This window comes from Gopherus flavomarginatus, chromosome 3 (genome assembly GCF_025201925.1).
Source record: "Gopherus flavomarginatus isolate rGopFla2 chromosome 3, rGopFla2.mat.asm, whole genome shotgun sequence".
Lineage (NCBI taxonomy): Eukaryota > Metazoa > Chordata > Testudines > Testudinidae > Gopherus > Gopherus flavomarginatus.
The window spans coordinates 26,210,593-26,237,894 of record NC_066619.1 but is presented as its reverse complement, the minus strand read 5'-3'; the positions used below and the strand labels follow the sequence as shown (position 1 = coordinate 26,237,894).

Sequence of the window (27,302 nt, the reverse complement as noted above, 5' to 3'; positions counted from 1 at the left end):
TTAATGACCATTGCTAATACAGCAGGGCCAGCTCCAGGCACCAGCGCAGGAAGCAGGTGCTTGGGGCGGCACGTCCGAGTCTTTGGCAATTCGGCGGCGGGTCCCTCAGTCCCTCTCGGTGAGAAGGACTGGCCACTGAATTGTCGTCGAAGAATGAAGTGGCGCTGTAAAACTGCTGCAAAAGTGCTGCAAATGGTGACCCCTTTTTTTCTTTTTCTTTGGGGCGGCAAAAAAATTGGAGCTGGCACTGTAATACAGGATGCACTGTTCTCCTTTGTGAAACTTGAATGAGTATTACTACAAGTGGGGATGTGATGAGGAAAAAGAGATGAGGAATATCACAATAACTGGATGTTGGGCACAGTGAATAAATATGCCAGGTTGGTGCTGGCATTCATGGACTAGTTCCACACAATGGTTTGCTGCTTCTGGGCCTGAAAAACGAGCAGTGATTGGTGGGATCACACTAATGTAGGCTTGGGATGATGAGCAGTGGCTGCAAAACTTTCAGATGCGAAAAGCCATGTTCCTAGATCTATGTGCTGACCTTGCTTCAGACTTTTGAGTGCAGGACACCAGATTGACAGCTGCATTGACCGTGGAGAAGCAAGTGACCATCAAGCTCTGTGGGTTTGCAATGCCAGATTGCTGTCAGTCAGTGACCAATCAATTTGGAGTTGGAAAATCCACAGTGGGGGCTGTTTGTCATCCAAGTGTGCAAGGCCACTAAGCATTTCTTGCTGCATAAGACTGTGACTATTGGCAATATGCAGGAAATCAGAGTAGATTTGCAGCAATAGAGCACTATACCTGTTCTGGCATCGCCTCACCTTGCTAGTGGATATGTAGAAAAGCATCCCTTTCTGTTTGTTGTTATGCAAGTGCTAGTGGATCACTGCTGACGCTTCACTGATATCACCGTGGGCTAGTCAGGGAAGTTGCATGCAATTCTCCTCTTTAAGAACACAAGACTTTTCCAAAAGTTATAAGAAGGGGCATTCTTTCTTGAGCAGCACATTACCGTTGGTGATACTGAAATGCCTGTAGTGATTCTGTGTGACCCAGCCTACTCGTTGTGCCCCGCCGGGACTCATGAAGTCTTACACTGGCATCACCAAAGAAACGTTCAACTACTAGCTCAGCAAGATGACAGTTGAATGTACTTTTGGTAGATTAAAGTGTCGCTAGTGCTGTTTACTCACAAGCTTGGGTATTAGTGAGGCAAAAATACCCATCATTATAGCTGCATGTTGTTGTGTACTGCATGATATCTGAGAGACAAAGGAAAAAAAGTCTGTCAGAAGTGTGGAGGGGTGAGGTGGACTGGTTGTCTGCTGAATTTGAACAGCCAGACACAAAAGCTATTAGAAGTGCCAACCATGGAGTGATATGCTCAGGCAGGCTTTACAAGACTATTTTAGCAGTCAGCTACAGCATTGTTACGTGATGCTTTTATGAACTAGTGTGCCTTTGTGTGTATGGTGAGTTACTGACTCCCATTATGAATTCTGTAATGCAGCAATTATGCTTGGTGGAAGTTAACAAATATATTGAGTTTCCGAAAATAGCATCTTATGTGCGAAGAACAGGAAACAAATTTAAAGTGCAAAAACACAAGGTGAAGACATTTAAGCAGCACTGTAACAGGGTAACCAGGACCGTAAAAATCCAAATAAACAATAAACATTTACATTTCCGTATTAAAATTATATGTTTGTCATGTTATGAAATATGTAGTGCATTGTGGCTGATCTTGTGGTTTTCACAGGTTGGTATATGTATAGTTATGATTCTCCTTGTATTTTCTCTGGCACAGAGTGGTAGCAGTAAGGGTTCATACCATGCTGCATTCTGTTATGATGTGTGTGGAGGGTAGGGGAGGGGTGTGTGTGGAGTAGTGACCATGGATTAGAAAGGCTGCTTAATCGAGGGTCTTTGGACATGTAGGTTTATAATGCTCTGCAACATCTGAGTTACCTTAGAAAACCCTTGATGTCATGGTGCACTTCTCAATGCACCTTTCTGACCCTTTTCCTCTCTTGAAAGAACTGATCTCTTCATTCTTGGTCCTTTTTCCATGGTTATGGCCATATGGTCCCTTCATGGCCATATGAACCCCTTTGTCATAGAGAACTGGGAGATCTCACAGAACATATCCTCTTAGTCCACTTCTTTCTCCTCTTGATAAGGTCAGATGTTCAGTGGGTGTGGAGTGGGCCCCTCTCAAGCCAGCACACCAGAGGCTGCTGATTTAAAACAGGTACGTTTAAGATTTACAGTCACAACAGAAAGGGAAGGACAAGTCTCAAAATTCCCTTATATTATTCCTCTAAATACCTTTGGAAAGAAATGCCAATTATCACTGTAGCTTTGGAGTGCCTCTTTACAGCACCGCTCTGCAGGTCAAACCATGGTGAGCAGGCCCTGGCCTACCATGAAAGGAGGGTGTATTGTTGCATAGAAACTTTAGATGCTGGGTGCTCCCGGTATTACTATAGGGAAAGTGTGGTGAATATTGCGAATATCTTTACAGGCAGTGGTGATTTTGGCTGATATCTCCCTCGGAGTGACAAATACACAGAGAAACTAGCTTCTACTAGTGTTCTGAAGCCAGCCCAGTCCCATATGCTACTAGCCTATTTACTGTAATGATGGCAGTGGAACTCATCGCAGAATGGTTCAGGAAAGAGTCCTATTGTGGGGGATGAAACAAGAAACAACAATGCCTTGAAATGTTTGGGAGAATATTCTAGAATATTTCCATGAAAGTTTCATCAAGATGGCTCAAGAGGATAAAAGGGACATTCTTGTTCAGATAAATAAAGTATTCCGTGTGGTCCTCTGTCTAGCCCAACAAACCAAATAATGGAAATGTGGACACAACCTCTGCCTTGTTCTTTTACCTCTAGCTGAGCACAGGACAATGATTGGATGTGGATTGTGTATTTAGATTATAATGCTACTTTTTAAAAAAATTAGTCTCTAGCATTTTACTTTGTAACACATTACAAGTAAGCAATCAAAAGTCAATGCATTTGTTCTTGTAGATTGGATGGACACCTGTTTTTAAATGGGGAAGAAGGGCAGGTGGGCAGCCAAGGGAGGAAGGGGGATGAGATTTTGTGAAACGAAAAGATACATTATTCCTTGTTAGAATTTTTTTATGTTTATGCTTACCAGGGCTCACCTGCAGTCACCAGGTGGGACTGGCTTGAGTTCAGTGGGGTTTGATAGCTCCTGATTCACTGCATGGTTTCAGTCCCCTACCTCATCGCTGCCACCATCCCTCTGTCTTGCCATGTGCTTCAGGGCTCTCTGCCACAGTGTCTAGTCATAGGCAGGAGGCTAGTGGACTCCCTTCCAAGTATAGCATGCTGTTCATCATCGAAGAAGCAGGTCTGTGGGGCGGTACCAGATTTGTTGTTTGCATCCCTTGTCTTCTGGTATGTCTGCTGAAGTTCCTTCACTTTCCCATGATGACATCTTCCATCTATGTTCTGCCCCCGTTTCAGCATCTCCTGTGCAATCTGCACATAGATGTATATATTTCTTCAGCTGTTCCTTAGCTATGCTTGCACAGTCTCTTCTCACATGCTGACATGCTCCATGACTTCTTTCCTGCTTCAGGCAGGAATGCATCTGGTAGTTTATATGTGTCATTGGGGCCAGCATGGTCAGATGCCTGCGAAGGTGAGCTAGTGGATGTGCTCATTAAGCTAGTCAATCAGGAAAAGGCATTTCAAAAAGACTAGGGGCTTTAAAGGGGCGGATGTGGCTTCCGGTCTCTGTGACTTTGGGCAGTGGAGTTCAAAATTGTGACCGGATTGGCCACTGTTGTAGAGGTAGAGGCATCGTGGGACAACTGCTGGAGGATTATTAGGTTCAGCACAGTTGATGCAATATCTGAACTCACCGTGCCTTGACCTAAATAGGTCAGCCATGCCTCTGCACTGCTCGGGGAGGTGATGTTGTTGTGTTGCTGTAATGGGGTGCATATGGTTGCAGGAGACCTTGGGAGTCCAAGGACTTACAACACAATTTGTTCCTCGGAACTGCATTCCAAGTCGAAACATTGTAAGTCGAAACCACTTTCCCATAGGAATCAATGGTATGAAGGGGGGATTGGTTCCTGAACCAAGGCTTGATACACTATTTTCCCCACAATAACCCAGTTTTTTGTACTAAATGAATTTAGTACAACTAGATGACTAATGTTGCAATATCAATGTATTTACTGTACGCTGTATTTTGTAAACAGCATTCAAATAAACATATAAACTTACATACCCTGCTCAGAATGCCGGTAACACAAGGTTAGAAAGCCAGGGAGAAAGGTATACATGCTAAGCCTCGGCCAATACTGTTCAAGCTTTCTGATTGGCTGAGCCCAGGATCAGGAGCCAATCAAAAACAAGCAACTCTACCCAGCAACAAGCTACCCTGCTGCCTTGAAACCAATCAGAAAGAACCCCTTCCAGCTCCATACCAGTATAACGCAACCAGGAAGTGATTTCAAGTGAACTTTATGCAAATCGAGAATCGTAAGGGTGAAACTACTGTTGTAGGGGCAAAACAGACAGTCAATTAAAAAGCGTCGTAAGTGGTGTTCAGTGTAAGTCGGGCGTTGTAAGTCCGAGGACTTCCTGTATAAGAGTAGAGACATGCACAACTAGGTCAATGCAAGTTGACTTAGGTCAACTTAACTTTTTAGTGTAGATGAGACCTCAGTTTCTTATCTGCCCTCCAGCTAGCCTTTTCCACACCCACAGACAGACCTGGTCAAAACAACGCCCGTTGGAACTCTCTCCCACATGGTCCTAGTTTCTGGGCAGACTCTGTTAGGCCTTGTTTTAGGTGTGACCTCTTAACTGTCTCTTACAGCTCTCTTACATTCACACCCATTCAGCTCCAAATTGGTTTTAACTCAGTCCTTAACACAGTTTAACTCAGCCCAAAATACACCTATATGACATTGTGAGCAGTCAGTGTGGAGTTTTAACAGTTTTCTCCCATTTCTTGGAGCGAGTGTTCTGTAACTGAAACTGTGGGGTTTGTTTACTGTAGGTAATTTATTCAGTTCAGAGACACCGTCGTACGCAGGTGCAGTGGCGAATTCTTTTAGAACAAGCATTCTACTTGGAGGATGTGGCGAAAAATGAAACCAGTGCAACTCGTCAGTTTGTTCATACTTTTCAGTTCCAAGAATCTGAAAACAGAATTACCCGATATTTCTACACACCAACTGTTGGTACGTTTTGTCATACAAATGTTGAGTATCTAAATGACTATAACTCATGCTTTCCTGTAGAGCATGGCATCTTTTCTCCTACGTGAGTGATATTCTTGTATAGAAGTAGTAGGCAAATATACATCCCCCTTGTGCTCACATGATGGAATAGATACACCATTGCCTCCAGTTGCCAAAAAACAGTTATATTTCTGATGATAAACTTAATTGGTAGGCAAACTAAGAGCACTTATATACTATATAATGGCCACCTCCATAGAGATTCCTAAAGCTTTTTCCTGGACATTACAGAAAGAAAAACAAGTTGCAACATTATCAAGCAATACATCTGGAAAAGTATCCAGCAATAGCTCATCCCGTGCAGGTCATCCTGCCTTCTGTAACCCGTAACACCATAGAGAGGGGTGTCTTCAGCTCTCCAGGCCTTTTAAGTGTTCCCAATACCATTGCTGTGACTCTTCCACCATTCCCTCATAGAAGAATTGAGGGTATGGGGAAGAAAATGTTGTTTTCTCGCTGTACCAGACACTTGGAGCCCCTTCCCCATTCTGTTCCTTCTTTAGGAGATGCCTTCTTGTAATCCAGCTTCCATTTCCCGTTTATCAGGGAACTGACCCACTACAGAATGATGCACTGTAAACCTGGCAAATCCCAATAACATGAATTTAATAATGTAACCTATTCTCTAGGTCCCTGAGCTGTAGAGAGAGAGGTAAAAATCCCATATGATTCTTTTCAGCTACCCATCTCAGTTGGCACCATGCCTCAACAATGCTATTTTGAGAATTTCCATCTCTTCCTATTTCTTATATAAATTGTATTAATCTGTTGTTTGTTGTTTTTGTTTTGTGTTTTTTTTCCAGAATGGTACTGGGAATGTCTCCTTCGGCCATGGTTTTACAGAATTCTTGCTGTTGTTTTGGCCACATTCTCTGTAATTGTTGTGTGGTCAGAGTGCACATTTTTCAGCACTAAACCAGTTCTGTCCTTGTTTGCTGTCTTCATACAACTGGCAGAAAGAACGTACAACTATATGTGCATAGAGGTCAGTTTGGAATGTTCATTTAACAATCTTATTGTACAGATTTTAGTTCCTGCAGTAATGAGGAAGACTAAATATAATAAATTTAACCCTTGTAATCTATTAGCTATGAAAAATTAACCTCTGACTACTGAACTACACAAGCTCTCTAAGCTACACAAGTACTAAGGCTAATTTTGTGGCAGTCTGCTCTCTTCCGTGCACCACTCTATTACAAACGGTGGAGTCTGACCCAATTCAGTCATCTGTAGGAACATAAAAATGGAGTAACTTGGTCTAGTTATGTAGACATGGGTTGTTGTCATGGTAAATGGAACTCCTCATTCTCTTATCTTCTGGGCTAGTTTTTTTTTTTCCTTCAAGGTTCTCATACATGCAATATTTGCTCTGAATATACCAGACGGCAAGTCTGTAGTCTTAAGAGCTGTGAATGGTTTAAGAGACACATACCTTATAAGAACTGAGCCCAACATTTGCAGTATGGTGACAAAACTACAGGAACTTTAAAAAGCCTGTTTTATTATTAGACTGTCCTGTATAAGTCAAGGAAGAGCTCCTAAGCTAGTTTACTATTCATCCCTTTCTTTGTTCAGCTCGTCACCCTTGTCTAATTGTAGTTAGACCCAGTTTAATTGGAAGAACATCAGTAAATGCAGCCTATAACATGCTTTATTTTACACTGGAAATAGGGAAGGAGGGTAGCACTATTAAATCCTTCTTAGCTGTTTAAAAATACACTTCATACTTTTGCAACTTAGAGGAGCTAACGTGTTTTTGTTTTTCAAAAATATGATTTCACTGCTGTATTTAAGTACATCTTGTATGCAGTACATTGACAGCACTGTATATAGCCCTATATAGGCTAAATTTATGCATTAGTTCTATTATAATTCCATGACACAAAAGAAATACATAATTTTGCCCTGAAGGCTTTTGTTGCTGAAGTCTAGTATTGTAGCAGTTATTTTGATATAAATTTGAAAGAAATAGTAAAAATTGAATATTTTGTTTCTAGATGGCTTGCTTCCTTACCATCTTCTTCTTAAGTATCTGTGTTTACTCAACTGTCTTCAGGATTCGTGTATTTAATTATTATTATTTAGCTTCGCACCATCAGACTGATGCATACAGTCTCCTTTTCAGTGGCATGTGAGTACACCATATATTTTGTTGGTGTGTGGGTGTGTGTATATATAATATAGTTTCTGGGACTGCCTTTTAAATGAATTTTAAATCTGTAGTGTTTCAGATATAACCCTTGATGATTAGATAGGTGCAACTTATTCAGCATTTCATCTTTTAAAAGCCACCTCTATATCTAGTTGTGATATTATTATTCTTTACATTTTATTTTATTAAGGGGGAAATTGCTTAAAAGCTGCTAACTATTAAATTTATACAGGTTATTCTGCCGTTTAACTCCTCCTCTGTGTCTGAATTTCTTGGGTTTGACTCACATGGATTCATCAATCTCTCACAAAAACACTCAGGCAACTGCATATACATCAGTAAGTATAGAGAGCATTTCTCTTAATGCAATATGGCTGAACAGTCTGAAAAACATTAATTATGAAATTAAATGTTTACTGTAAAAACATAGTTTTTCATCTTATTGCTTACTCAGTATTAAGCAGGATAGAATTTATTACTCCTGAGGGAATTCTGTGCCAAAAAAATAAAAATTCTGTGCACAATATTTTAAAACTCTGCATATTTTATTTGTCAGTATATATGGAGACACTCTGCAGTCTTACCTTGGGGAGGTAACATGGATTTGATGGAGAGGCTGCACCCAACCCTGACACAGTGCAAGAGCTGGGCCTCCCCAGAAACACTCCAGGGCCCTACTTCTCTGCATTACGCACACCAAGATTCTTGCCTTCATTCCCAGCCCTGGCCCCCGATTTTGGTATGAGGCAGGCAGGCTCAGCCCAGCAGAGTCAGTGTGTAGAGGGGCTTAGGGTGGGGGGATCCAGGTATGACATAAGAGGGTTCTGTGTGAGGCAATCTGATTGTGGGCAGTTTGGTGGGGGTTCCGGGTGCGTGGGGAATCTGGATGCACAAGGATTCATTGGGGGTTTCTGGGTGCAGGAGGAATGGGACTTTGCAGGAGGTTCCATTGCAGTTACATAAGAACATAAGAATAGGTATACTGGATCAGACCAAAGGTCCATCCAGCCCAGTATCCTGTCTCCCGACAGTGGTCAATGCCAGATGTCCCAGCGGGAGTGAACCTAACACGTAATGATCAAGTGATCTCTCTCCTGCCATCCATCTCCACCCTCTGACAAACAGAGGCTAGGGACACCATTCCTTACCCATCCTGGCTAATAGCCATTAATTGACTTAACTGCCATGAATTGATCCAGTTCTCTTTTAAACCCTGTTTTAGTCCTAGCTTTCACAACCTCCTCAGGCAAGGAGTTCCACAGGTTGACTGTGCTCTGTGTGAAGAAGAACTTCCTTTTATTTGTTTTAAACCTCTTGCCCATTAATTTCATTTGGTGGCCCCTAGTTCTTATATTATGGGAACAAGTAAATAACTTTTCCTTATTCACTTTCTCCACACTCATTATTTTATATACCTCTATCATATCCCCCCCTTTAGTCTCCTCTTTTCTAAGCTGAAAAGCCCTAGCTGCTTTAATCTCTCCTCATATGGAACCCATTCCAAACCCCTAATCAGTTTAATTGCCCTTCTCTGAACTTTTTCTAATGCCAGTATATGTTTTTTGAGATGAGACCACATCTGTATGCAGTATACAAGATGTGGGCGTACCATGGATGTATATAACGGCAATAAGATATTCTCTATCCCCTTTTTAATGATTCTTAACATCCTGTTTGCTTTTTTGACTGCCTCTGCACACTGCGTGGACATCTTCAGAGAACTATCTAGGATGACTCCAAGATCTCTTTCCTGATTAGTTGTAGCTAAATTAGCCCCCATCATATTGTATGTATAGTTGGTGTTGTTTTTTCCAGTGTGCATTACTTTACATTTACAAGTTGGTTGGGGTTCAGCGGCGGGGAGGGGTCTGGGTATGTGTGGCGACTTGGGGTGGCCTGGGTGCTGGGGGAGTGGGGCTTGGTGGGTTGGGGCTCTGGGGACAGTGGGGTGGGGATCTGGGTACAGATGACTTCTCAGGATGGTTCAGGGGCAGGCGGTACCCTGCGGTGATTTACTTTTCTACCAACTTCTCTAGGCGCCCCAAATGACACAACCAAACTGCTCTGGAGAGGCATATGACCACTTTTGCAACTTCCCTGTCAGAAGTCATTTTTCTGTGGGGAAGCAAAGAAATCCGTGGGGGACTTGAATTCTGTGCACATGCAGTGACACAGAATTCCCCCAGGAGTAATGGAAACTGTTTTCCAGTTTTATTCATTTGGCAAGGTCAAGATACTCATTGTCCCTTCTGATCATTATCACTGGCAGGCTTGTACTCAATTTCACTCTCTGAACAGTGTGTGTTGTGCTGAGCTAAATGAGTACAACTTGTAACTTCTAAGTCATATTTGTTTTTGCACATGGACTCCAAATGTGTACATATCAGTAGCAAACATTAGTGGTTTAACATTGATAGAATTATCATTATGGTGGTGGATTATAATCTTGTGGTCGTAGTTTATTGATTTAGGTTTAAGACAATATTTCTAACCACGGCTGTATGTGCTCTAAAATAATGACTCCTATGCTAAATACAGTTAAATCTCAGCTGCATTAAAATCAGTTCCACAGGAGCTCAGCCAGCCAGTGATCTCCCTACCCTCAGCTTCACCAGAGACTTTATCACACAGGTGTTTTCTTTTATAATTTGTTTTTGCAGCATGCCCAGAAAGTAGGGCTGTGTACCAATCACAATTAACTCGCACAATTAACTCACAAAAATTAACTGTGATTAAAAAAATTAATCACGATTAATCGACTGTTAAACAATAATACCAACTGAAATTTATTCAACATTTTTGGATGTTTTTCTACATTTTTTAATGGATTGATTTCTATTACAACACAGAATAAAAAGTGTACAGTGCTCACTTTATATTATCTTTATTACAAATATTTGCACTGTAAAAATGATAAAAGAAATATTTTTCAATTCATCTCATACAAGTACTGTAGTGCAATCTCTATCCTGAAAGTAATTTACAAATGTAAATTTTTTTGTTGTTGTTACATAACTGCACTCAAAAACAAAACTGTAAAACGTCAGAGCCTACAAGTCCAATCAATCCTACATCTTGTTCGCTGTGAACAAACTTTATTGTCTTAGCTAACATTTACGGGAGATACTGCTGCCTGCTTCTTATTTACAATGTCACCTGAAATTGAGAACAAGCATTTGCATGGCACTTTGGTAGCTGGCTTTGCAAGGTATTTGTGTGCCCCTTCATGCTTCAACCATCATTCTGGAGGACATGCTAATGATGCTCATTAAAAAAAAAATAGTGCATTAATTAAATTTGTGACTGAACTCCTTGAGGGGAGAATTGTATGTCTCCTGTTCTGTTTTACTTGCATTCTGCCATGTATTTCATGTTATAGCCATCTCGGATGATGACCCAGCACATTTTCATTTTAAGAACACTATTGCAGCAGATTTGACAAAATGCAAAGAAGGTATCAATATGAGATTTCTAAAAAATAGCTACAACACTCGAGCCAAGGTTTAACAATCTGAAGTACCTTTCAAAATCTGAGGGGGACAAGATGTGGAGCATGCTTTCAGAAGTCTTAAAAGAGCAACATTCCAACGCAGAAACTACAGAACCCGAACCACCAAAAAAGAAAATCAACCTTCTGCTTGTGGCATCTGACTCAGATGATGAAAATGAACATGTGTCGGTCCGCTGTATTTTGGATTGTTGTTGAGCAGAATCCATCAGCATGTATACATATCCTCTGGAATGGTGATTGAAGCATCAAGGGACATGTGAATGTTTAGCGCATCTGACACGTAAATATCTTGCGACGCCTGCTGCAACAGTGCCATGAGAACGCCTGTTCTCACTTTCACGTGACATTTTAAACCAGAAGTGGACAGCATTATCTCCTGCTTGTAATCAAACTTGTTTGAGCGATTTGGCTGAAATAGGACTGACTGGACATGTAGGCTCTAAAGTTTTACACTGTTTTATTTCTGAATGCAGGTTTTTTTTGGTACATAATTCTACATTTTTAAGTTCAACTTTCATGATAAAGAGATTGCACTACAGTACTAGTATTAGGTGGAAATGAAATATACTATTTCTTTTTACAGTGCAAATATTTGTATTAAAAGTAATACAAAGAGAGCATTGTACACTTTGTATTCTGTGTTGTAATTGAAATCAATATATTTGAAAATGTAGAAAATATCCAAAAATATTTACATAAATAGTATTCTATTACTGTTTAACAGTGCGATTAATCGCAGTTTAATTTTTTAATCGCTTGACAGCCCTAGCAGAAAGTCATAAAATTTGGACTCTTTTTGGGGCAGAGATGGGGAGAGTGAAAGTTCCAGGGTCTTGGAGACCTCAGAAACCACCCTCTCTTTTATAATTAGCAGGATCCAGCTCAAGTGCCCCCTGCTGACTGCAGCTTTTGCAGTGTGACACAGGGAGAGAGACAGTACTGTTAATTATTGATAACTCACTTTTCACTTGTCAACATTCATTAAATAGATATGTATATAGACACAGATATTCATTATGTAGATATTTAGAGAATGGATAACTTATTGTATTGTAACTGGGCCCTATAGGTGAGACAGTGGTCAATTCTAGACAGAAACAAAAAGAATGAGTGCAACTGTCTTGTCTTTGTACTAATCAACACTTTTCTTTTCAGATAATGGGCTCCATGAGAGTGTTGTCTTTCATTGCAGATGGGTTTTATATATATTATCCCATGCTGGTTGTCATTCTCTGTATTGCCACTTACTTCAGGTGAGTAATTGTCAAATCTGTAATCCTTTGCATTTATTATTTACTTAGCACTGATTTCAAAATATAAGACACTCCTCCCCACCCCCAGCTGCATCTGCATGTTAACTCAAACTATTAAAGATGAGATTGTAGGTGAGTTTAGCATTTTACAATCTGCAGCTTTTAGATAGCAATTTATTTTTTTTTAAAAGCCTAAAAAGCTGAATGATTCAGTAAAATGTTGAAACGTTCACCAGAGCTCAGCAGTCTGAAAGTGCAAAAGTTAATTAAAAAGTTTTTCACACCATGCATAAACTGTTAAATCTACTTAAAAACAAGCAGATTCTCTCTCTGAGCAAAGAACAACTGTTGTCACCATGGAGAGAGCGCAAAGATGGTTTCAGGCCTCCTGATTCCAGGGTCAGACCAGTCTATCATAAAAGTTAGAGCAGCCTTGTCATCTGGTTGCCCATGACTCCATGAGGCTGGTTAGCAGCCAGGGGTCACTGGTATAAGGATACCCGGGACATGACTCCTGCACTGGAAGCCAGAAGTGAGTTTACATAGGCTCCTCTATAGTAACTCATCCTCATGACTTGTCATCTATGCAGAGGGGAATCCTTAATGTTTTTACAGTGGTATCGAAGATCTGACACAACAGTTATAATTTTAGTATTTGTGAGATTACTGCAAGCAGGTACATTTCTTGTTTTAAGTTATTTGCAATAGTGATAGGAGGGAACACTTCTAATAAATTGTAACCATGCTTCCATTTTGCTGTATTTCTGATTTAACATCATTGAAAGGACTTTTATGGGCTGATGTGTGCCTTTCCTTCACAATCTGGGTCTAAGTACCTCCTTAAGTGTTCTAAATTTTAAGCTTGCTTACTCAGCAAAATAAATGATGTCCTTTTTAAAATGTAGATTGCCAATACGGTAAGCTCTTCTCCCTGCATTTTGGGGATAACTAACTGCATGCTACAGCACAGTTTGTCTCAGCTGATTTTTATGAATTAAAACTGTTCTGTTATCCTTTTTGTTTTTACCAGCTTAGGAACTCGTTGTTTGAATCTGCTGGGGTTCCAGCAGTTCATGGGAGACAATGAAATGACCTCTGACTTTATTGATGAAGGAAAGGAGTTAATCAGAAGAGGTAATATGGGTCCAATAAATGTATCTAAAATGTTGTGATAAAATTGAATATTGTTTATGGCTTTTTAGTACTTAGTCCCAAAATCTAAAATTGCAAAGATCACTTTATAAACTAAATGTCCTATTGGTCTAAATCCCTCACCTCTCTCAGTTTGCGCACTATAGGGCTTCATCAGTACGTGAAAGAGAGTCTAAGGAAACCTTAGATGCTGCAGGAACCAGTGTTTGTGATTCAGTAGGCAGTAGTCTTCTCTTGGAATCAGTACTGAACTAATGCCCCAACTTGGTGGTAAGGGGTAGTGTAGAAGTGAAGTTTTTCACATGAGAACACAATCTGAGATACCCTTTGAGGTATTTCAGGGCCATTGTGATTCTTAATTAATTGAGATTTATAAAGCTGAAATCCTCAGCTGGAAGGTGCTGTAGTAATGTCTCATCATCAGTTTTTAATAAGTTATGTAAAGACTCTGTACATCAATCATAAAATATAAGATGAAGTTACTTGTACTCAATTTTTATTGGAAAGGTGCATGCACCGCCACCCTTAAGCAATTATGGCACCATGCATTTTACAGAGAATCTCTTTTGAAAGGACTCTTAAACATTCCATCATTAAGTTTACAGAGCTGAATATTGTCGTTGTCCTATTAGTTCATTTTTATAACTGCCAGACCTTCAAACAAAAACAGAACCCTTGTGTATTTTAGGTAACATTTTAGTTTCTCTTTGACAGAGATCCTTCCATCTGGCACATCATTATAATTTTAGAATTGTTCATTCTTCTTCCCTGCCCCGTCTGTTGATCTGCCATGTTATTAAATATTGGGAAAGTTCATATTAAGCTTCATTCAAATTTATCAAAAGTAGGGAAGTAGTTAATTTAAAACTTCAGTGTTTTTCCTCAGGTAACCCCTTCTTCATGAAAAATGTATTGGTTTTGATTAAATTTAATCCCTTAAAGAGTATTGGTAAGAATTTTATTCCAGTGCCTTTTTTAATCCTTTGCTGCTTTAACTGTTTATAATCACTGATGGTTTTTATTACTCTTTAGTTAAATAAAAATCTTTCCTTTTCTAGAGAAAAGAAAACGGCAAAGGCAGGAAGAAGGTGAAAATAGAAGAAGGGTATGAGAATATTTTAGAAAGTATTATACTAATTTTCTATGTACTGTATGTTGGTATGTATTACAACTTTCCTTTAGGATCTTGGTTTTCATTCCATTATAACACTGGTGTGGAATTTGGCATCTAAAGTCATAATCTCAGAAGAAATATGTTTATCCACTTCCAGTCTATTCATTATTGAAGTCTACAGGAAATTAATTATTACCCTGGTATGCTTTTCAAGCTCAAAACTATATAACGTCCTTTTTAAAATTCAAAATGAATTAAAAATAGAATCTGGTTTATTGCAAATCTTCATCGCTTAATTTTACATGTTTTCTTCATGTGTATATGTGTTACATTGTCACTGCACTTAAATTGACATGAAACATTTTGGTCTTACCAGACCATTTTCAATTAATGGTTCAGAAAGGTTGGGTGGTTTTTATTCTGCAGACTAGAACTGAAGATCGTGCTCTGTTGTAAATTGTTATAGTGTCTTCAATAGAATTATGCAAGTTTACACCTGCTCAGGATCTGGAACCACTATCTGAATTTGAGTCATATTGAATGTAATTAAATAGTTTCCAATTGGTTTTAATAGAAATTTAATCAGATCCTGCCTCTCTTTTACATAAACCAGGGGTTCTCAAACTTCATTGCACCGCAACCCCCTTCTGAGAACAAAAATACTACACAACCCCAGAAGGGGGGAAACCAAAGCCCAGCGGCTTCAGCCCCAGGCAGGGGGCGTGTTACCTGAGCCCTACCACCCAGAGCTGAAATCCTCAGACATCAGCTTCAGCCCTGGGCGGTGGGGCTCATGCTTTGGCCCTGGTTGGTGGGGCTCAGGCTTCTGCTTTATCTCCAGAAAGTCTAATGCCAGTCCTGGCAACCCCGTTAAAACAGGGTCACAACCCACTTTGAGGTCACAACCCACAGTTTTGAGAACCGCTGATGTAAACTCGAATATGAAAATATTAAAATGACGAACTTTTACTATAAGCATCCTATGACTGTGTGGCTTTTGTATTATCCTACCAACAGGTGGAGGAAGGAACCAAAAAGTAACATCTCATTTCTACTGCATAGACTATAGAGATATTGAGCATACTTTGTACAAATAGATGTAATACATAATTAGTATAACTATTATACTTACTTTTAAAAAACTATTGGGGGGGAACACTTGCTAATAAAATATATTTTAGAATGAAAGGGCACACATTTATTAAAATTTTGTCAATTGAAGAAGGCACAGACACGCAGTCTCACAGCGTGTACTCAATAACACCTAATGTATAAACACCTATGTTACTGCTCCTCTAGTTTGTGTGAGGATGAATATCCCAAGGTAATGGTTCTAGAATTTAGGAGGATTCCAGATATGATCCGAGTAAGTAACTTTGTTCATATAGCTGATGGGGTGTATTTTTTTTGTTTGTTTGTTTTTTGGGTCAGGAATGGAAAGAGCGATATGGAAACAGCCGAGAAGATTCCACTAGAAATAGAAATGTTCACCCAGACCAAAAAGAATCTAGTTTCTCAGAGACCAACGCAAGCAGACGTAAGTAATACACTTTTTTCTATGCTTTCTTAAAACCTTCACTAGCATAATTATAAAAGTAACAATAATTTATTTTCTGCTTATCATCTGAGCATGCTGAGTTCTCCTTCTTGTGTCATGAAGCCATGCTGTTCACTCCAGGAGGGACAATAGGTCTCCACGGTGCTGGCAAACTTTTTGACACTTCCTCTTTCCACTCCATGGGGGAGGTTCTGAGACTAGTCATAGATTCCTCAGTCAGTTATTGGACTCTCTGATTTGACCTGTAGTCCTTATGATTTGAGCAGTTGTTCTCAGCTGTGGGATTGAGAACAAAGGGCTTATCTACACATATGGCTAAATCAGCACTGCTGCGATCGATGCAATAGTGTTGATTTGACCCACTAAGTCGATGGAAGAGCACTTTCCCATCGACATCTGTATGCAAGCTCCTTGAGAAGCATAAGATAAATCAGCGGGAGAGCATCTTCCGTCAACACAGTGCGGTATAGACACTGCTGTAAGTCGACCTAAGTTATGTCGACTTCAGTTACATAACTGAAATAGTGTAACTTAGGTTGACTTACAGCTTTAGTGTAGACCAGCCCAAAGTGGATTGTTTTTTACTGTGTTCTGATAGGTAGGGATGCTTGCAATTTTTTACAGAGTCGAAGATTTTAAAACCTCTAACCCTTCTAGTTGCCCAGATAATCTTTCAAATGTATGGTGTCACAGTAATTAGACTTACGGAATATTTATTCAATAATGAATATATAACCCATAGTTATATATTACATAGTTATATATAACCCATAGTTATATATTACAAACTCATAGTTTACATTTTTTTATAATATGTGAAATTACCAGTTATGTGTTTCTTGAGAGAAAATAGTAAAATATTGTTCAAATTTTCAATGTGCAGGTAATTAGTTTTTATGCTTACTGGAGAGTTTTACATATCCTTTTTTTTTTTTTCACTTGTACATATTTCTGAATTTCTGCATGTTTTACCGTTTACCCAGGAGCTTCTCAGAGCTGAACACAAATAATATTATGTTAATTCATGAAACAGAAAATACAGCTGACCCAACAATGCAGTGAAACTGGGTGTGCACAAAGTGGTAGTATATCAATAAAGTAAATATATTGAGTGGAGAGGAATAATTTCCCCATGTAACTATTTTCAGTTATAGTAATCTTACGTGTAGCTATGATAGGTACAAATTTTGAGGAAGAAATGTGGTGGGTTATCATTTTTTTTTCCTCCCACCTGGAAATCCAATATTTATAGTGATTAACTGAAATTATTTTAATGACACCCAAATAATATGCAATATTCCAATATTATAATGGGAGGTGCACCAACTGGTGTTGTCAAGACTGCAGAACAGTTTGCCTTTTAACACTTGTTCCCAGTCATTCATAACTTTTTGAAACTTTGGCTTTTGGGTTGTGTTTTGTTTTTTTTCCTGGCATGATCTTTGCCCAAATGTTTGGTTTGGTTTGGATTTGATTTGGCATTTGTTTTAAGAAACATAGTTTCAACCAATATTGTCTAACCACTTTTGAATCATGGTGCGGGAGGAATATAGTTTTTCAGTTACAAAAGCTCATAATTTTAAACTCTGTGTCAAAATAGATCTAATTGAAAAATGCCTTGGAGTTTTCTGGTGAAACGGGATAGATTTGGCAAAGTGTTGGCCCTTTTGAAAAATTACAGGCTGTACATGCAGAGTGAGTGCATTTTTCACAGGGGTACTGGTTGGAACTGTGAGCATCCAACTAGGATTAGCCAAATATTCAATGTGCATATTCTGTTTGTTAGAGAGAGAACAGTTATAAGACATAGGATTTTAAGATGTTTAATGATATTTGCTTATTCTATACTTTTGTTTTTGTTTTTTTTTTAAATGTTCAGCTGTGTCTAAGTATACCAGGTCAAATGGCAGGACCGAAAGGGATAGAATAGAACTCCTCCAAGATGCGGAACCTTTGGATTTTAATGCGGATTCAATTAGTGATGATTCTCTTGATCATCCTCTTGACTCAGGAAGGTGAGGAATTTTCAGTTTTATCTAAATGAAGTGTTTGGACTTATTATTCCTTTGATCCATGGCAACTATACCCAGTTCACAGGCATATCATTGATAAACAGAATTCAGAATCTCCCCTAGTGTTTGTGTCTCAAGATGACTAGGGCAGTGTTTGAAACCACCTGAAAATGCTGGTGATTCCCTCTCCGTCTCCCAGATGCTTAGTGGGTAAAAGTTATTTATTTCAGTCAATATTTTGATGTATACGTAAAATAAATATATTGGATACATGTAAAAAATATATTTCATAGAGGCAAAAGTGAAGGAGTCTGCTTCTGTGAAATCCTGTAAAGAATTAAGGACATTGCATGGGCTGACTGTGGCTCAGCTGATTGTTTCCCACATTGCTGGTGGTCTGTAATTCACAGATGGTGAAGCAAAAAAGGATAACTAATTGTGTCTGGAGAAAATCAACAAGCAGAAGTGAAAAACATGTATACATGTAGCCATGCATTTTTACTGTTCATCATAGTTACTAAGTTAATGTATATCAACTTTGCATAAATTCACATGAGGAGAAATTCTGGCATTATTGAAGTCAATGGCAAAACTCCCATTTTTTTAGGGTAGGATTTCATTCACAATGGGTACCTAACTATAATCTTGTAAGTTACTAAATTTGTTTACAACCCTGTGACCAAAATTTTCAAAACTGTGTCCACACATTGCTTGAAGACACAGGGCAAAATTTTCAAAACTCTCATAATGTGTAAGTGTGCTGTTCAGTAGTAACTAATTAACTTGTGCTCTCTAATTCAGTGGTTCTCAACACAGCCTCCTGGGGGTCTGCAAGCCCTTTCAAGGCAGCCGCAGGACCCCCCAGCTGAAGCCCCGGTTCCTGATGCCCCCCTGCAGGGCTGAATCCGGGAGGCGCAGGGCTGAATCCTGAAGCCCCGAGCCCTGGTGCTCCCTGTGAGGCAGAAGCCCTGAGCCCATGGGCAGAGTTGGGGGCATGGAGGGCATTGCCCCTCCCCCCCCAACTGCAGCGCAAGAGCATAGCAGTGCCAGAGGGCAGCTCCACACCTCCTTTCCCACCCCCTACCCCAGCCCCTGGCCAGGTCGGAGGTGGGAAGCCGGAGCCAGGCAGTGCGGGGCAGCTGCGGCTCTGGCTTGTGCCATGGAGCAGGCAACGGCAGTGTTCCCTCCTCTCCTGCTGGTGCCCTAAGTTAATGCTGCTCCTCAGCTCCAGGCCCCGTTTGCTCCCGCAGAGGCAGCTGGTAAGAGCCCCCTGGGTGGGGAGACCTGACTCCATGGTTGGCAGACCCCTTGGGAAACAGGGACCGCAGGGGAGTCCTCCCAGCACACAACCCCTAGCACCCTCTCCCTGTACCCTGAGCTACCCCCTTGCCTGCACACAGCTCCTAATACCTTTCTCCCTGCACCCACAGCCACCCCCTGTATGCACAGCCCCAGCTACCCCTTCCCTGCACCTTGAGCTATCCCCCGTCTGCACACAACCCCTCCCTGTACCCTAAGCTGTTTTCAGACTTTTTGAGCTAAGTCCCCCACCTTTTAGTTACAATTTTTGTTTGTGCTCCTCCCCTCCCCCCCAACGCAGACAGGCTGGGTGGCCTGCTAAGGTGAGTCAGGGGTTGGAGGTGGTACTCCCTTGGGCCCCGTCATGTGGCGGTATCTCTAGCCCCGCTGGCCCCTTCCCCCCCAAAACAGAAGTCAAACTACACCTATGCCCAAGGACCCTGCCTCAAGGGCTCCCCTCCCCTATTGGGCCCTGGAGTTTTTATATCATGTCAGGGTGGGCCTCAGAGAGAAAAAGGTTGAGAACCTCTGTTCTAACCCATGCATCATATATTTTACACACACATAATTCCTGCACTTGTCAAATAAACACAGGACATTATATAATGCATTATTTCTGCTGGTTTAATGTGTGTTTTCACTTACTTGCTAAACGTGTAAAATTCAGTAATTTTCAATGAGTCTAGCAGCCAGAATGAACTAGACTCTAACACACTTGTTTTAAACCTTAACCAATTCTGTCTAAGCAGTAAAAAATTTTTCTCACACCAGTGTAAATCAGGAGTAGTTCCACTGAAACCACACTGGTTAAAACCAATGTCAGGGTAGAACCAAGCCCTATGTCTTTTCCATGGCAACAGTTTAAAGTATCTTTAAAAATGTAGAACAGTGCTAGAAGGGCAGGTCCCTGCTTTGGGTCTGGTCAGAATTATTACAGAGAGAAAAACACAGTTGTGATGATCTTTTGAATATATTTGTGTTTTTAAGTCTTCATATATTTTGCTACCAATTTGGGGAAACATATTCTTTTTCCCTCAAAAACTGCTATTCACCTTTTAATGGTGTTGGGTGGTGCTATTTCACTGGATATCGTGTAGACTTTTTTGCTGCCCATCCAACCTGAAAACTTTCAGATACCAATAGAAGTGTTTTTTTTCCTTACAATTTAACAAAAATATAATATAGTCTTTGGTTTGTTCATGGCTAATGAGAAAGGTAGTTTAGAAAAAAGACCTCCTCAAGTATGTTTAAATATTCTCTTGGTCACATGATATTTAAAAGATTTAATTTCAGATAGCTAACTGCCATGTATAAAATTCTTGTGCAAGAGTTTTAGATTACTAGAATTTCAATTTTAGTGTAATTTTATTGTACAGATTTTAATGCCTTTATTTTATTATATATAAGTGAATAAAGCACATTGGGATCATTCAGGATGAAAATCACTCTAAATGTAAGTTATTCTGCAGTTTAGATATTTCATGTGGCAAAATGGGCAGAATAGATTTCTTTTTAATAGACACTAGATGTGACGTTGCTTCTGTATGTTACTGATGTTTTCTTTCTTTCCTCTTCTGTGTGTTCTTATACTATTTCTTTATGAATGTCCTACAGGTATCAGCCTGGTGGAAGGTATTTATCAATGTCACGAAGCCGAATATTTGATGATGTCTAATCCCTTCATAGCTTATGAAAACTTAATAGAAATCAAAGTCTGTTACTCATTATTTGAAAAACACTGTAACATTTCTGAACCAAAAAAGACCTTTTTCTTTAATAAAAAAATTGTGGAAAATAAAGGAACAATAATAGTTAGAAATGCACCTTGTATAATAACTTACTTACCATGGACTAGAGAATACAGCTGTACCCCAATAAACGCAGTCCTCGGGAGCCAAAAAATCTCACCGCCTTATAGGTGAGACCGCGTTATATCAGGTTCGGTCCGGCTCCCCCAGCGGGGATTTAAAGGGCCCAGTGCTCCAGCTGCTGCAGGGGGTCCCGGTCCCTTTAAATCACCACTGGAGCTCTGGCAGTGGGGCTCGGGCTGGGATTTAAAGGGCCTGGGGCTTCCCACAGTGGCCAGAGCCTCTGGCCCTTTAAATCACGTCCTGAGCCCGGTTGCCAGAGCCCTGGCAGGCAGCCAGGCTCGGGCAGTGATTTTAAAGGGCAAGGGGCTCCACACAAATTCAGATATAATGCAGTAAAGCAGTGGGGCTCGTGGCCCTTTAAAGGGCCAGGGACTCCCCGCTGCTTTACCGCATTATATCCAAATTCGTGTTATATTGGGTCATTTTCGATTGGGGTAGAGGTGTATTTGTATTAACAGGCATTGTTACGCAGGGAGAGGTGGGTTTTGTTTTTGTTTTGTTCTTGGGGAGGCAATAAACTTTTAAAAACCCTCGTATAGTTAGCTATATAAGCAGAGACTAAATTTTATACATGCAAATAGGGCTCAGATTGAACTAATTTAAGGTTTTGGGATGGATTTTTTTGTTGCTTTTGTTTTTAGTTTTGGAAGGAATTTTTTTTAAAAAGATGCTCTTAGAAATATAATGTAGTTTTTAGTAATCCTAAGTGAAAAGTTAAATGAAGTACTGTATTACACACTGTTATTAAACACTTTATGATTTGAATTTTGCGCCTGAACCAGAGTCCCCTGAAGTGAAAAGTCTTCCATTGACTTCAGTGGCCTTTGCATCAGGCCCTTTGTGAGTAGAAGGGATCAAATGGCAATTCTGTATACATGCGCTAGCATAAAATGTGGAAGGTTTACACATCAGTCATAGGATTTGGAATTTTTTCTCTTTCAATATTATATACAGTTAAATGGTAGCATGTATAATTAAGATTAAATATAAACATAACTATTTTTGCTATCACTGTCATTCAAGCATGTGTACAATGACAGGAATGCATCTGGTGACTGTTTAAGAAGACTTTTTACAGTAGTAGCAGTTGAAAATCTTGGTGTAAGAGAAATTTTAATGTGAAATTTGTCAGTTTTAAATTACAATGTTACAGTTTTTCACAAACGTCTAGCACAGTGTAAAACTCTTGGAGCTTTCCATTTGAAGACGTGAACTATGTAGCATGAATCATTATTGCTAAATGCTTTTGACATCCCAACGGCACTGCATAAGGTATCTGTGTTTTTAAGGCTCCTATATTTTGCAATGAGTAGGCTCTTCATTGCAAGAAGAAGTCCTTATTCGTGCAAATAAACACCATAAAAAATGCCAATGAATAACAGTGCAAAAGTGCTGTCATGCAAATGTTTTTTGGGGGGAAATAGGCTCAACTTAAATTTTGGTTTGTTTGCAATTTTCAGCCAAAGTTAGGTTATCAGTTGACATTTTTTAATCATTTAGAAGTTTTCTCATTGCAAAATTATGGTGAAAGCTGAAGCATTAGATCTCATAGCTATTTTTCTTTTTCATACTTGAAAGATATGCAACTCCTAAAACATCTAGAAATGGGACTACACTGAAAAATAGGTTTTCATGGATGAGGTATTCCATTTAGTAACGGTCTGTTTTGTAAAATCTGTGTTAATGTGATTCTAACCTGCTTTAATGAATAATAATTCAGAAGTTGAGAAAATAATGCTACTTGTAGTGTATTCTCTGCTTATTTACAATGATTTGAGTACTATTTTGAAGGATAGTGAAATTCTAGTCCACTTCTATAGAACCCATTACATAAATAAATAGACATATAATAGCAGATTAACTCTGAATCCTTTCTTTAGATACATGTACTGTTCTTACTGAAATCAGTGGGAACCTCATTTGCTTCCAAGCGCATAAATTATTTCTTAAAAATGGGCCTGGGAGAATTTTTTTCAAAAAGTGTTCTGGAGTTTTGGGAGTTCCTGCTCCTGTGTGTGTGGTTTGTTTGTTTTTTAACTTTAGAACTCCAGGTCTTGTGTTCCCTAGAAGACTGGTGCTGTCATTAGTTCTCCAATGATCAAAGACTAAAGCTGAACAATTGAGAGTAAAGAATTTTTTTTATTGTCGGTCTTTATGTTAACACCTGATTAACTTCAATAACAAACATTTTGGAGAAAAGATATTTATTAAATTCTCTCTATCCCTCCTCTTCAATCAAAGTATGATTACTGAAAATACACAGGCTCTTTGGCACATTCTCCTCCTCCTTTAAGTCTTCCAGGAAAACCAAGTGAGACTAGATTTGGCATTCCTGTTTTTAAAACAATGATACCTAAAGACCTGAAGGCTTGTTTTTAAACTTCATAAAGAAGCCCTCCCCCTTCCCCAAAAGCACAAGCTCTTCATTAGTGCATTACAAGTCACATTGAAGGAGATCTATTCTTAGTTCCACTGCTGTTAAGGAGAGAGAGAGAATAAACTTCATAGAAGGAATACTGGATACTCATGAAGAGCCTGATCCAGATGTCATTGTGCAAGTCAATGGAAGTTTTCTTTGACTTCAGTGGGAGCATGGTCAGACCCTTATTATAAGAACATTAACTAGACCCCATGTCTGGATTCCCACTGATAATTTTCAAAGTGGAGCATAAGGATTTAGCCGGTTGACTCTATTGTTAATGGGACTCCAGTGACTAAAACATAAACCCCAACGTGGAATTTTAACCCCCTAACTGTGGTGGGAATTTCTTAGGTTTTGTTGTCTACTTCAGGTTATGGTGCAATGAACTGATTGTCTAGGGATTGTCCATAAAGCATAGGAGTAGTTGCATCACTGATAAGATGTTTTGTATTAAAATGTTGTTTTCAGAGTTTCCCTAGGTTTTGATTGTTAGCTAGATGATTGGGGTGAGATTCTGATACCACTCAAGATAATGGCAAAACTCACATTAACTTTTAAAACCAACAGTTGGATTATAAATAAACATTCTTGTACTAATTAATTTACAATCTGTTCGAAAAAGAATCCTGTATGATTTCCTGTGAATGTAAACCTGGAAGATTTATCAGTGTTACCATTTTGTGAGAGGACACAATTGTGTAAGTACATACTGTTTACTGATAGAGTAATTTATTTTACTTGGTAAATCTCAAAAATATGTACATATTATGTTCCTGTGCCACTAACACTCAAAATTATAAAGTCTAAAAATAATTACATTGTAAACTGTACTGTGATTTGGGAGTCTGAACAATAACATGTATTTATGCTGCCACTACATAAACATACTTAAATGCAACTAAAGAGTACGTAAATCATATTTTCTTATAAACTAAAATATCACTATATTAAATTACAAGTAATATACACTTCCTGTCTTGCATCATGTTTTTCACACTGTTTGATTTTATAATTGTGAAATATGCCAAAAAAGTGGCAAGTTAAATAAAAACTGTTTGTATGCTGTCATGTCTGTGATATCCTAGAAAACCCATGCAAATTTTGAATAATTTAAAAAAAAAATCAGAATGCACAACATAACTGCACTAATAATCCAGAAATGTTGGGTTGTGTTTTTTTTAAAGTCCTGATTAGAGAAGCTGTTACACCTAATTAAACTCACTGTCTTTGCTAACTTGCAAATCTGTGTTATCAGATGTTTAAAAATGTGTGTAGAAATAATTACATTGTGAAGTGAGTTCTGTGCACTTTACTTATATTGGGTCTGGCTTGTAGCATTCAAATGTAGGGAATCATTTAACAATTTGGCGAGGAACTATAGAACTTTGTTTTTACTGTATATTAATACTAATGTATAATGTTGGAGCTGGGAAGCATACTATCCCTGAGGTACAATCTTAAAGTGCTAAGGAAAAAGTCCTTTTGAAACAAACCTAATACTGCTGTAATTCACACTACTGAAGAATGCTTTGTCTCCTGCATTTGTATTTAATCAAATATACATGTAAATGTAAGTAGCTATGATTACAGTAATAAGAGGACTGGATAAAAGCTGCTATTTTTTTCACTATGTTCTTACTATTGCAAAACATGGCCCTAACAATTGTTTGTACAATTGAAGGTGTAATAATTGTGTTTTTTCTACTACAATTCAGTGTAGTTATGGTAACTTGTACTTTCATTAAATTAAACCTGGAATATTGTAGCTGTTCCATGAGAACAAGTGAGGGTTTCCTCTTCTTTTCTTTCACTATCACTGTTAATTACTTGAGACCTAATGTGCACTTAAAATATTAGAGATCATTTTATGAAGTAATGATTTTTGTGAAGCTTATGAAAGTACTTCTCATTGATATATCATTTGATTATAATGGATGAATCAATCTTAACTGTTAACAAAAAAAACACTAGTTTTGATGCTCTTTATATTCGTTGTCCTAGCATTTAATTTTTCTAAAATGCAAGAAAGTCATTGCAATTTTTACAGAATATCTTTTTGTAAATAATAGCTTGTAACATTTTGAATGAGATTTTTAAATCCCCTTTCTCTAATGTGCTGTGGAGGGATATCTACTGCCTCACAGCAGTGCTATGCCAGTACTACTTGTGCCTCTAGCAGATTAGTTTAATCTGAAGTTCAGACACTCCTACATTTCTTCATTCCCTTATTATGGACCAATGATTACCAACAAAGCAGTTACACCTTGAACCAAACCTTCACTCTACTGTATTAATGAACTGTTGGTATGAATTATGCTGTATTACATCCAGTAACTTTTGTTTGTTATAAAGCAAGATTAGCGAGTTTATTCTTTGTAATCTTCTAATGTAGTAGGATGTGCGCCTCACCACGTTAATGTGTCTAACTAGATTGTAACATATAAGCAATGCCAATTTTCAACTTTTGGTTATTACTTCATGGCTATGTCTTACTAGATGACATACTCGTATGAAATGTAGTAACTGTAGAATGGTGTCTCAGAATTTTTCTCTCTCAAAACTCTTACTCGAATACTTTCATTCCTATAGACCAGCTGTTCTGAAACTGTGAGTTGGGACCCCAAAGTGGATTGTGACCCCGTTTTAATGGAGTCACCAGGACTGGCATTAGACTTGCTGGGCCTGAGGGCTGAAGCCCAAGGGCTTCAGCCCTGGTGGCGGGGCTCAGGCTTTGGCTTCAGCCCGGCGCCCTGGAGCTCAAGATATAGGCCCGCCCCCCATCCAGGGCTGAAGCTTTTGGGCTTAAGCTTTTGGGCTTCAGCTTTGGCCCTATCACTAGGGTGGTGGGGCTCAGGCTTTGCCCCCCTTCCTCCTGCCTAGGGTGGTGGGGCTTGGGTGTGCCCAGGCTTCGGTCACCCTCTCCTGGGATCATATAGTAAATTTTGACCCAGAAGTGGGTCACAGTGCAATGACGTTTGAGAACCCCTCCTATAGATATAAGTGGAAGGGCAGGGAATTAATTTATTTCTGTTGGTACACCTTTAGTAACTGCAGACCTTTATTCCATTTTCAAATGTGTATCAAGAATAGGCTGTAGGAGTGCTGCTTATGAATAGACTAGCTTTTTGCCTTATGATACAAGTATAAGTGTGCATAATTTCATGCTGTGATGTTTTGACCCTCATTGAATTGCAGTTCTTTTTGTGTAGTGTTCTAAATTATGGATGTACTGGATATATTTTTTAATTGTCTGAATATCTAGTGAAATAAAATTGCTTGCATGAAATAAAATGCATTTCTCAGTGCTACTTGTATGTGCTTTGTACGTTCAGACTTGATCTTGAAATGCTTTTGTTACTAATCTTTTTCAGATAATTTTACTTTTTCTCCAATTAATAATTGTGAATTGATTTAATTGAGAGTATAACCTTACTTTGTTGTGTTTTAACTTTCTTCAAATAGCAGACTAATATTAAACTTACAGGATTTGTATGTACTCATCACACACTTTTAAGAGGGGAAGGATACTTTTTGGAATAGTTTACAAAGGTATTCTGAAAAAGAACAGTGACACATTGGCTTTGTTTTGTTTTTTCCCGCAGCCCAACTGGTTAAACATAGGAATAAATTGTGTTACTTCCCATCTTCAT

General features: G+C 39.1%; 1 protein-coding gene across 1 annotated transcript in view; it reads left to right on the top strand.

Annotated features, from left to right (window-relative positions):
• LMBRD2 (LMBR1 domain containing 2) overlaps positions 1-23,085 on the top strand; it is a 41,264-nt gene extending 18,179 nt beyond the window's left edge. The window contains exons 9-18 of the mRNA XM_050943789.1: positions 5,065-5,248; positions 6,112-6,293; positions 7,306-7,439; positions 7,693-7,798; positions 12,127-12,224; positions 13,255-13,358; positions 14,435-14,481; positions 15,922-16,027; positions 17,928-18,063; positions 20,974-23,085. Coding sequence (XP_050799746.1) covers positions 5,065-5,248; positions 6,112-6,293; positions 7,306-7,439; positions 7,693-7,798; positions 12,127-12,224; positions 13,255-13,358; positions 14,435-14,481; positions 15,922-16,027; positions 17,928-18,063; positions 20,974-21,034 — 1,158 coding nt within the window. The 3' untranslated portion in view covers positions 21,035-23,085. The remainder of the gene's footprint in view (positions 1-5,064; positions 5,249-6,111; positions 6,294-7,305; positions 7,440-7,692; positions 7,799-12,126; positions 12,225-13,254; positions 13,359-14,434; positions 14,482-15,921; positions 16,028-17,927; positions 18,064-20,973) is intronic.
• Positions 23,086-27,302: the final 4,217 nt, after the last annotated feature.